This window comes from Nerophis lumbriciformis, linkage group LG09 (genome assembly GCF_033978685.3).
Source record: "Nerophis lumbriciformis linkage group LG09, RoL_Nlum_v2.1, whole genome shotgun sequence".
NCBI classification, from domain to species: domain Eukaryota; kingdom Metazoa; phylum Chordata; class Actinopteri; order Syngnathiformes; family Syngnathidae; genus Nerophis; species Nerophis lumbriciformis.
In genome coordinates this window covers 26,218,098-26,230,825 of record NC_084556.2, presented here as the reverse complement: position 1 = coordinate 26,230,825, position 12,728 = coordinate 26,218,098, and the positions used below count along the sequence as shown (strand labels likewise).

Genomic DNA, 12,728 nt, shown 5'->3' with positions numbered 1-12,728 from the left:
TCCTCACTTGTTTGCCTTCACCTTCATTGTCGATACGATTTTGGTGACTTTATATACTCTGGACCTAGACGTTGAGTCCGCGACATACATGGCGGACAATAACTGATACAGTCTGCTTTGCCAGTCCAAATGCATTCACTGTTTTCCTGAGTCTTCCCTCAACGGCCAGGTAATACAAAGCACACGCTACCTTTTTATTATATCCACGGGAGCCTGCATTCTCGTTGTCTCTATTTCGACAAATGGACGAAGTTTTTCGCTAAGTAGAATCACAGCTGACCTGGACATTCGAAAGTTCTCTTGCCGTCTGAGATGTGTTGTATCCCAAATAGCTGCAATCACGCGTTTTCTTCTCTTAAGGTATTGATGTGTGATTCCCACAAGCATCTGTACATGTAGAGGAAGGAGAAACACGGGCATGTCTGCATGACTCGCCTCCATATTTCCAGTGGTTAGCGCTACATTTACTCCGTTACATCTACTTGAGTAACTTTTGGGATAGATTGTACTTCTAAGAGTAGTTTTAATGCAACATACTTTTACTTTTACTTGAGTATATTTATAGAGAAAAAATGCTACTTTTACTTCCGCTCCATTTATCTACATTCAGCTCGCTACTCGCTACTGATTTTTATCGATCTGTTAATGCACGCTTTGTTTGTTTTGGTTTGTCAGACAGACCTTCAAAGTAGGATCTATCGCATGCCTGCGTTTCACCAATCAAATGCAGTCACTGGTGACGTTTGACTCCGTTTCACCAATCAAACAGAGCCAGGCGGTCACATGATTAACAAGCTTAAGCTTACATGAACTCAACGTCAAATTTGAGGAAGCACATCGCGGTAAGTAACCTTAGTAGATATTTTGGCTGTCACCGTAGGCTGATGTTAGCTTCCCTGCTATGAATCACTGTCAAATGTACATCGTGTGGGGACATTTATTAACGCACTGCAGCCTCATAGCGAGACAGACAAAGACACACACACACACACACACACACCCACACACACACAAACATGCATAGAAACACCAATCAGTGTGTTCCCAGGTGCAGCAGACACCTATCAGTTTATGGTTTGTGTAAAGGCTAACTTGTTATTTTCCTTTATAATCTCTGCTTACTGAGCCTATGGTGCTGTTAAGTTATTGTGGCTCAATGTGCCTTAATTTATTTTATTTTAATGTATTATTATTTAATATATATGATTGTTTTAGTTGCTTAAGAGATATTCCTGGCTCTGAATTTGCTATTTTTATGTTTTTGTGGATTATTTGTTGCCGTCATCATTAAACGAACAGGCTACTCATCAGTTACTCAGTACTTGAGTAGTTTTTTCACAACATACTTTTTACTTTTACTCAAGTAAATATTTGGGCGACTACTCCTTACTTTTACTTGAGTAATAAATCTCTAAAGTAACAGTACTCTTACTTGAGTACAATTTCTGGCTACTCTACCCACCTCTGGCTCCCAGTTACGAAACCGCTTTATTATGAAGCTGGCTGTGGCGTGTTCTTTCTGGCGTCACTTCATGTGTGGGCCGAGGTCTTTCTGGCGTCACTTCCTCTCCGAACTCAGTTTGTAAACGATCAATGAGTCCATACAAGAAATGCACGGCGCACTTACCCGTGTAAAAATTTGTCCAAGGAGGAGAACCTTAAACGCTGGTTTAGTGTGGCTGAAACAGAGCTTAGGCTAAATAATTATTCGTTTAAGGGGTTATCCGGCCTTTATACGTGTTGGACACGCCTCTCTACTTCCCTTTTGTCCACGATAACGGGAGAGGTAGGCGTCCATGCAACGACAGAAAAGTGCATGTATTGTTTCGTTAAGAACTTAAAGTTCACTATTTCTTGTTTTGTACTATTATATTTGTGTAGAGGCTTGACGATGGCAGAAACATTTTGACAACAATTGTATTTCCTTGTCAGACAAGTAAAGAGCGGCTGAGAAGCAACCCCTTGGTGTCGGTCGTGTTCATTGAAGTCTAAATACACACAACGTGTCATGTCTGTGTAATCATGTTTTGTTTTAGTCATGTTTTGTTTTGTTTAGTTATTGGACTCTTTAGTTTCTGGCTTTTCACTCCCTTGTCTTGTTTCCATGGTTACCCATTATTTTCACCTGTTCCACGTTTGGACTCATTGTGCACTCTTGTATGTCACCATAGCAACCCATTAGTTTTCACGTGCCCTCACGACTCACCCACCTGTCTTTAATCATGTCACTATTATTTAAACCCATTGTTGCCAGGAAGTCTCCCTGGCAACATCATACCCCTGACTTTCTGCTTCTCACTCTGGTTATCTCTGCGCACTTCATGTCATGTCAAGTAAGTTTTTTCTATTCATGCCACAGTTAGCGACTTTTGTTCATGTCCATAGTTTTTTGCCCACGTGCAAGTCTTTTTGTATCGTTAGTCAAGTTTGTACTTCTGCCTTGAGCGCGCTTTTTGTTCCTTTGTTAGTGTAAAATAAATAATGTCTTTACCTTCACGCCTTGCACGCGCCAACTTTCATTTGCATTCCGGGAAAACAAACCCCAAGGTCCAAGTCCTGACACAACGCAGAGGAAGAGACCACATCTACTACACATTACAAGCAGTAAAAAATGGATGGATGGATGCATGTTTTAATTATGTTACATTTGTTATTTTGCACTTTAAAAAATCAGTATTGGACAATTTATTTCCCATTAAAAAAGTTAAACTACCAATGATTGTCACACACACACTAGGTATGGCGAAATTATTCTCTGCATTTGACCCATCACCCTTGATCACAATTCGTTTAAGTATAAAACATGCATTAAATTTGATTCAAGTTGATTAAAAATACAAATAATTGTTGTTGTTTTTTTGCAGCGGGGTCAAAATAAAATTGTGCTTCGGCACTCGCAACATATTTTCCATATAATACATTTCCAGTATTGAGTTAGTAATATGCATTTTTCTTTTTGACGGCTTCTCCACTATATCATCCACCTGTTATTGCTCTTCGTTAGGGAACTTATGGCTCGCGAGCCAGATGTGGCTCTTTTGGTGACTGCATCTGGCTCTCAGATTAATCTTAGCTGACACTGCTTAACACGATAAGTAATGAATAATTCCGCTGGAAATCACAGTGTTAAAAATAACGTTCAAAATATAAAACATTCTCATGCATTTTAATAATTACCATGAATTGATTTACGTGGACCCCGAATTAAACAAGTTGAAAAACTTATTCGGGTGTCACCATTTAGTGGTCAATTGTACGGAATATGTACTGAACTGTGCAATCTACTAATAAAAGTTTAAATCAATCAATCAATCAATCATCTTTCCGTTTTCTACCGCACCTGTTCAAGGTTGTGGGTGGCTCAGCCAATCCCAGCTGTCCTTCGGGGTACAGGAGGGTGGCATTAATGGTAAGAAGTATTTTATTTATTATTGGTTAGCTTCAGAATAACAATGTTATTAAAAAGATTAACGGACTTATTATACTTGGTCTTACTTAAAAATGCACACATTTAGTTGTATTCAGTGTTAAAAAATATTATATGGCTCTCAAGGAAATACATTTTAAAATATTTGGCTGTCATGGCTCTCTCAGCCAAAAAAGTTCCCGGCCCCTGGTTTAGAGTCATACAACAACTCCCTAATTAGTCTCATTGACAAGCAGGGGCGCCGAAAAGGGGGGTAAAGGAGACGGATTCTAGGGGCCCATGATGGAGGGGGGCCCAGAGAGGCCCCTAATGATGATGAAATTATAATACAGAAAAAATAATGACACTGTGTTGGGGGCCCTGTAAAGATTATTTTCATGGGGCCCAAAATCCCTAGCGGCGCCCCTGTTGACAAGAAATGTGCTCACCATAGTAACAACAACACCAGTATATGCCCCTGTAGTCCAGAATGTCCTTTGTTCGTCTCAACAACAGGTACAGTTTCTAACAAACACGTTTACCATTCGTCACATTTCAAAGGAGTATTTTTCCAGGAAACAGATGGGGGGAAATTCAGCATGTCTGTCTTCATGGCAACAAAACACAAGAAATGCCTGCCAAGGACTGAGAGCTTTAATTAATTGTTCACAATAAAGTGTTACTTGTACAGTACAAATAGTTCAAATAAGCCAGAAGTTTAAAAAATATGTGTTAAAGAATAAACAGACCCTCATCATTTATCTGGTTTGGTCCTGTAATGTGGTCAGTGTTCATTATTATGACTATAGCAACAATTAATCAAGGGCACTAACCAATAGCAGCTCTCGCCACTTTATTTTTAATATTCTCGCTGTTTTTTTACTTTGAGCCCTCTTCTCTCACTCCCCTTCCTTATTATCTGAGACAGCTCTTTGACTCGCTCACGTTCCTCCACCCGTTTATATATTTGCCTATTTGTCAGCGCACATCAGTACAGTTGCTTAGGGTCATACAAAGCACTGAAGCAATTCCTCACCCAAATCACAGCAGGAGAACGTGATGCAATAGTCACATCTCTTCTCTTCTCCTCCATCCCTCTCCAAATGAGCAGACTGCCTGGTAGCCAGTATCAGCCTTTAAAGTATGAAGAGCCTTTCAACTTCTCACTGTGTTGCTGTCATTTTTTTCTGGCTTGGGAATAAAGGCTTACAAATTTTTTTAAAAAAGGACAAAAAATGTGATCAAAACACTTCTCACTATGAAAAAATAGCATGTAAAAGCCCAATTTAAGGTTGAGATCGCATGTATTGTAATACTAAAGAAAAAGTGTCTGGCTATTCAGAGTTTAACTTCTATCATCTTTCCCGTTTTCTACCCCAGAGATACTTTGCATTTGGAAAGTATTCACAGCGCTCCACTTTTTCCACATGTTGTATTGCAGCCTTATTCCGAAATAGAATACATTCATGTTTGTCCTCAAAATTCTACAGACAAAACCCCATAATTACAATGAGAAAATGTTTAAATTTGTTTCCAGATTTATTAAAACAAAACAAAAATATGCACATACTGGTGGATTGCTGCAGAGATTGTTGTCCTTCTGTTAGGTTCTCCTCTCTTTACAGAGGAATGCTGTATCTCTGACAAAGTGACCATCTGGTTATTGGTCACCTCCTTGACTAGACTAAGATGAATGCAGAAATGTAGGGCGTCATCCTGGATGAAAACCAACACCTCCTATCCAACCTGACGGAGCTTGAGAGGTGCTGCAAAGAGGAATGAGCAAAACTGCCCAAAAATAGGTGTGCCAAGCTAGTGGCATCGTATTCAAAAAGACTTGAGGCTGTAATTTCTGCCAAAGGTGCATCAACAAAGTATTGCATAAAGGCTGTGAATACTTAAGTACATGTGATTTTCTATTTTTGATACATTTGCAAAAAAAAATTTAAGAACATTGTCATGATGGGTTATTGTGTTCAGAATTTTGAGGATAAAAAATATTTTACTGCGGCTTCCTCCCACCTCCAAAGACATAAGCTCATTGGCAATACTAAAAATTGGCCCTAGTGTGTGAATGTGAGAGTGAACGTTGTCTGTCTATCTGTGTTGGTCCTGCGATGAGGTGGCGACTTGTCCAGGGTGTACCCTGCCTTCTGCCTTCAGCTGAGATAGGCTCCAGCGACCCCGAAAGAGACAAGCGGTAGAAAATGGATGGACATTATGGAATAAGGCTCTAACATAACATATATAACATACATGTGAGAAAAGTGAAGTGCTGTGAATAGTCTCACTTAATACCACTTTGATTCACTTGCACCTGTTTTTTTTTTTGTTTGAAATGTGGTCCACATTTTTTTTCATTAATTGATATAATTAATATTTTTGTACAATAGCCAAGCTGTTCACGTTCTGAGGCTCATTGTACATGTACGTACTGATTTAACTATACAACTGGCCTTTGTGTTGATTCCACATGTAAAGTTGACCTATTCTGGTTTTCTCAATGCTACAGAAATGACTCCTAAATAATGGCACAGCATAGCACAGTGTTTCTTAAATAGTGGGTCCGGACCCCCTGGCGAGCTGCAAGGTAGATTTTGGTAACTAAACTCTGGTATTCTTGATAGAAAGATATACAAGCATGCCGCTAGGTGGCAGCAGTGCTCAACTGTCTTCTTTCTACAGTACCCAGTAGTAGTAGTAAGTACATAGGAACACATGTGTGCAGAGCTAACAGAGGCTGGGAAGTTTGTGACAGGAATGAAAAGAGGAGGGTTCATCAGTAGCAAGGAAAACAAGTGAGTATATTCAGAATAAACAGACCCAGAAGTACGACGAAGCTACAGTCTTTGGATTCACCGTATCTACCATTGGTCTTTCTATGAGGAAAGACCAATGTGTGTTTTGTGCTATTCTACTACAATTTGAAACATTTTATCTCTTTGAGATAGATTGTTCTTACTGTTGCTGCAATAAAAACAGATCCCAGCAAAGAGTTAAGGGTAGCATTATCAAGTACAGATTTAAAAGGATGTGCGATGCAAAAAGGGTTTACTGCTGCCACTAAATACCAGCAGAATCATCTCCTTTTTTGTTGTTGTTGTTATTATAGATTATCTGTGCATCTGGCAGTGATGGAAAACTGCATTAAATTTGTACATGTTCATATAAAACAGACACATACTGTGAAATAAGTATAAGTTAAGTAGATAACTGGTCAAAATCATTAAAAAATGCTCAAACTGACGTAAAGTAGTTGAAAGTTAGATATGTTTCAGAGTTCAAAGCTTTTTAATTGTCTTTTGGTCAGACTATATATTCAGAAATGCAAATATAGATCTGCTACGATCCCACATGACAGTTCAGAATTTGTTCTTCATTTTCCTGTGTGCGGTATCATTTCCTGCTCTGGTGCTCTTGTTTTGGTAGCATTTCCTGTGTGCGGTATCATTTCCTGCTCTGGTGCTCTTGTTTTGATAGCATTTCCTGTGTGGGCTCTGTGTTTTGCAGCACCTTTATCTTGTGGTCTTCATCACAGTAGTTCCACATTGTTAATTAGTTATATTAGGTTCCACCTTGTTCCCTCCTGGTTTACTATCTTCTGTAGGAAAAGGCTAAAGCCCTCCCCATCAATTAGATTTTTTTTTTATCAACAACAGAATACATGATGACCTTATGTAAGAAAATTAATTTACAGTATACAATATATTATAGTATATTTAGTATATAATTACAGAATACATATATATCATTATTATATTATATAATACAAATATTATATATGTTTTATTATTATATATTTACCCAGTGAATAATTTGTAACTTAATGTGAAAATTGGATAAAGTTGTTGCCGATGGTATCTTAGTTCATTCTATTTATTTACTTTAATAATAAGATGTTTATATACAGAAAGTAAATCACACAGTGCGTTGTACAAATAAATAACGTCATGTTCTGGCAGCTCTGCTGCCGCCTATTTTCTTTTTGTTGCAGTGCCTGCAGGTTTCTGGGTCAAGGGGCGCGGCCACCTACGCGCACACCTGATACTCATTTCCTCCTGACTACTTAAGCTCTCCAGTGCCTTCACTCGGCGCCAGTAGATTCCTGATGATTCACCATTCCAGTCGTGTACATCTCCTCTGCTTTGGCCCCACACACGCTTCTTGTTCCCTGTGGCGAGTCTCGGTGTTGCGGTGTAGTGTTAATTATACTTCTCCACACCTTGTGTGTGTGATTTCTATTCCTCACACCTGAATTGTGCATCCTTAGGTTTTTTTACCTCACTACTTTTTGAGTGCCGTTTTTGTTACTATTCTTATTTATTTTTCTACTTTGCGTTGGGGCCGTACTCCTACTGCGATTTTGACGAATGAACAAATATCATTAAGATCACGCTAGTAATTTAATTCAGTGGAGGTCACAAAAAAACTTCGATCGAGAATCACTCTTTTACCAAATAACAGCAATCCTACTCGTCAGCATGATAGAACCATTTCTGTGTCCTGCATATGCTGCTCACTGCTACAACTAGAAGAACACCAAGACAGGATTTAACTGGTCATCATGCAAACTTTCAACACTACAACTTGCAATTCCTTCCCAAAATTGTGTATGCTGACTTGCTGACAACGTGGGTTCAGTGATCGTGTGAATTGTGGCATGGGAATTAGATGAGTGGATGTACAAATATGCAGCTGTTACATATACTGTAATTTTGTACATGTTAATTGGGATTTGTTATATATTGAATATATTATATAAAAATATAGTATAATATAATATATCAGTATATGCAGCTGAGATAGGCTCCAGCACCCCCCGCGACCCCAAAAGTGATAAGCGGTAGAAAATGGATGGATGGATATTATATACTGAATATATATGTAAATATTCCATATATGTTATATTTTATATTGCTACTATGGTACATTTTTAGTCAACGTCATACCTGCATTATTCTTTCCATCCTTACACTTTCCATCCTTTGTAACTGAGCTACTGTGTGGAACAATTCCCCTTGTTGATCAATAAAGTTTGTCTAAGTCTAAGTCTAAAGTCCCTCAGCGAACGGAATAGAAATTAAATGAAAGCAGCTCTTATTGTATTCTTCGTAAGTGCTATGATCTTCTAAATATGACATTACTGCATCATTAGTTTTTGGCCTGTGATTTAACTTTTACTTGCATGAGTGTAATATTTTAGCAAACAGGCACTGATATGTAGAGTGAACAAGAAAATGACATTTTTGGGGTACACTAGCATTCCTGTGTTGGCTTCAGACAGGATGTGTGCAGTGGCTGGACTGTTATTTAGTGGCATTGTCTGTCAGATCAGGGAAACAAAGTATGTTTCCTGAAATTGGGCTCATTGCTGTCGATTCCGTTGGTGAAATGAATCATACCAACCTGAAGAAATACTCAATGGGGCTTACTTGTGACATTTTTGTGCACAGTACATGTTTGAACGATGCCCAATGGATAGAAAAAGGCCGTATGTGGACAAAATAAGTTTGATATGATGATGCAGGAAATAATTAGAAGGAACTTATAGGAAGGTCCTGATCTTTCTGTGTGGAGTTTGCATGTTCTCCCCGTGACTGCGTGGGTTCCTTCCGGGTACTCCGGCTTCCTCCCACCTCCAAAGACATGCACCTGGGGATAGGTTGATTGAAAACACTAAATTGGCCCTAGTGTGTGAATGTGAGTGTGAATGTTGTCTGTCTATCTGTGTTGGCCCAGCGATGAGGTGGCGACTTGTCCAGGGTGTACCCCGCCTTCCGCCCAACTGCAGCTGAGATAGGCTCCAGCACCCCCGCGACCCCGAAAGGGACAAGTGGTAGAAAATGGATGGATGTAAAACCTACCTTTGTATCCAAAGCTGTTGTCTCGTTCACCTCCCGTTTCTGATTCAGGTGTCTGAGTGATGATTATATCACGGATCTCTCTGTGTTTATCTGTTTGTCAGGAGAACACAATGCAATGCATCTGTTATACAGGATCTTTTTAAGTGAAGTGCAAACGTTCAATCAAATAAAACATATCTGTAAAATGCTCGGTGAATATCTCAAGGGAGGAATAATTTTATTATGAATAGTAAAATTCAAAAGTACAAGATAAGAAATAACTAAAGTGCAACATTCATACAGTATGTTGTTGTTTTTTTAAATTCTAAGATGCAACCTTACATTTTCCGCTAGATGGCGCCCCCACCCCACCAGTCAAATAAGCAATGATTATGTATGTGCAGTATATGCAGCTCACTGAACACATTTGAAATATCTCCACAATCTACTGGGATCAAATGTAAAATTTGCATTAAAAAGTTTGCTTTTGGTTCTACTCTTAACTGGTTATTAAGACTTGCGTACAATTCTCCTCTGCATCATTAGGTTGTATAAGAATATGTATAATACAATATTTACATATTTAAAAACAGTGTCAGTACTGTGTCTCCCTTAGGTCGTTCTCAACCTGTTCAACCACATGAGGTCAGTATAGTTACATGTATATATTCAAACTCCTGAACTTCTGCAATATTGGTGACAAAGTTCCTCTTTCTCCTCCTGAATAAAAGACTTAGAATGAAAAATGGTCCCTGATGACACATAGACTCACTGGACACTTGACTGGATACACATCAAATGAGCTGTGCTGCTCTTTAGACTATGCCTTCAGCAGCAAACATTATACACTCATTTTCTCACTTTCTAAATCAAAACTGAGCTACAATATTGACAAAAGCAGAATTTCCAGCACACTCTAGTAGTAGATATAATTAGATCAATAAATGTCATGCCTAGTCTGAGACTTAAAAGGTCTCTCTAATGCTGACAACGGTGGCACTTATTTCATAGCACTTGGCCTTCCGGTAAAAATCCCCCCGAAATAGTTGTGATTTTAGGCTTGTTTTCTAGTTTCAGCACGTTTTGGAACACACACTGTTAGCTCCAAAATGTGGACGGGCCTGCATCAGTTTTCTGATGTCACCTAAAGAACACTGGAGGCCATTTCATATTGCGTAGTAAGTGTTTTGGTTGCATCTTCATCTCAAATCACATTATTTTTTAACAAAATTTAAAGGAATTATCAAATATGTATGCCAGATGCATTGTTGCAGGTTGTATTAGTTAAATTAAGTTCAGTTTCAGTTTATTTCTAACATGCATATGATACAATGTAATGCATCACACAATTCCAGTTGTTTAATTATACAGCACGTCCAAAAAGGAGTAGGAAGAAGCAGAGCTTATCATACTCCTTTTCATACCATAGCAATGTTATCCTATTTCCTTGTTCTCTGTAACAGAACAGTGAACAAATAAATAATAAATAAATATATACCACAGTAAGTAACAAATATTAACTACATTAATAATCTTTGTCTCAATTAAAAATAAAAATAAAAAAAAGGGTTCAAGATGTTGATCATAATTCTTGTTCTGTGTACTAAGTGAACACTTGTAGTTTGAACAATCTCTTAAACTGAATCATATTGGTGCTTTGTTTGATTTCTTTGGTTAATCTGTTCCATAATTTAATCCTACATACTGATAAACTAAAAGTTTTAAGTGTTGTACGTGCATACAAATGTTTTAATTTAGATTTTCCTCTAACGTTATATTTCTCCTCTTTTGTTGAGAATAATTGTTGTATATTCTTGGGTAGCAGGTTATAGTTTGCTTTGTACATAATTTTAGCTGTTTGCAAATACACCAAATCGTTGAATTTCAACGATTTCAATTACAACTAAAGAAAGGATCAGCCTGCATATATTTCCAAATAATGGGAACATGAAGAAAGTATGGACCTCTCCAGTCAAATTGACTTGCGAAAAACGGGACAAACCAAAGCAGATAATTCTGACTTTGTAGAAGAAGGGTTTTGGTCAGAGTTTGTATGAAAAAGCTTAGAAAAACTCAAGCCAACGGTGATCCTGAAATTCTGAAGCACCCGGGAGGGGAGAAATGGTAAGTTATAACCTGCAGAAAAAAGGAGAAAGAAGTGCAGACCTGGCGCTCAAAAATGAGACAAAAAGAAGTGTTCAAATTCTGTGTCCTCTTCTACTGATGTTTTTTCTCAAGGTGCTTTGAGGAAATGCTGAAGGAGCTTGATGGAGTACAGGCTATGTATGGTGTCTCTGGAAGAGGAGCTGGAAGAGCAGGGAAGTCCGGAAAGGTATATCTCTTTGAAGTTATCATAGAGCGGGGTGACATTTATACACACACTTAAAGGAATTTAAAAGAATATGCCTTTATCTACACTGGCTAAGTGGGGAAATGGGTTCTAGTTCTGTTGATCAAGGGTTCTTAACCTTTTTGACCTTGCAGCACAACTTTTCCACTACGGAGGGGCCATGACCCCACTCAAATATTAACACTGTATTAGTAATGAGTAATAAGTACAGTGCATCCAGAAAGTAATCACACCGCTTCACTTTTTCCATATTTTGTTATATTACAGCCTTTTTCAAAAATAGAATAAATAATTTTTTGGCCTCAAAATTATGCACACAACCCACGATGCCTTTTATTTTTATTAATTATTATTTTTATTTTTTTTTAACCATTTTTTGTAAATGTACATAAGTATTCACAGCCTTTTCGCAATACTTTGTTGATGCACTTTTGGCAGCAACTACAGCCTCAAATCTTTTTTAATATGATGCCACAAGCTTGGCACACCTATCTTCGGGCAGTTTCGCCCATTCATCTTTGCCCTTTCCTCTTTGCAGCACCTCTCAATCTCCATCAGGTTGGACGGGAATTGTTGGTGCGCAGCCATTTTTAGATCTTTCCAGAAATGTCAAATCGGATTGAAGTCCGGGCTTTGGTTGAACATATCAAGGACATTTACAGAGTTGTCCTGAAGCCATTCCTTTGGTATCTTGGCTGTGTGCTTAGGGTTGTTGCCCTGCTAAAAGATAAACCATCGCCCCAGTTCAAGAGCGCTCTGGAACAGCTTTTAAAAGTTATATTCTTCTTTCCCTCTATCCTGACTAGTCTCCTAGTTCCTGCCACTGAAAAACATCCCCACAGCATGATGCTGCCACCAGCATGCTTCACTGTAGGGATGGTATTGGCCTGGTTTGCTTCGAACATGACGCCTGGCATTTACGCCAGAAAGTTCAATCCTAGTCTCATCAGGCTAGATCATTTTGTTTCTCATGGTCTGAGAGTCTTTCAGGTGCATTTTGGCAAACATTTACAAAGAAATGGCTTTCGTTTGGCCACCCTACCATACAGGCCTGATTGGTGAATTGCTGCAGAGATGGTTTTCCTTCCTTAAGGTTCTCCTATCTCCACATAGGAATCTGTGGCTCAGA

The 12,728-nt window shown here is 38.5% G+C and overlaps 1 protein-coding gene across 1 annotated transcript in view; it reads right to left on the bottom strand.

Annotated features, from left to right (window-relative positions):
* Nucleotides 1-12,728, bottom strand: part of LOC133607452 (roundabout homolog 1-like) — a 281,312-nt gene that overhangs the window by 242,279 nt on the left and 26,305 nt on the right. The window contains exon 4 of the mRNA XM_061962074.1: nucleotides 9,271-9,360. Within this exon, the coding sequence (XP_061818058.1) occupies nucleotides 9,271-9,360 (90 nt within the window). The remainder of the gene's footprint in view (nucleotides 1-9,270; nucleotides 9,361-12,728) is intronic.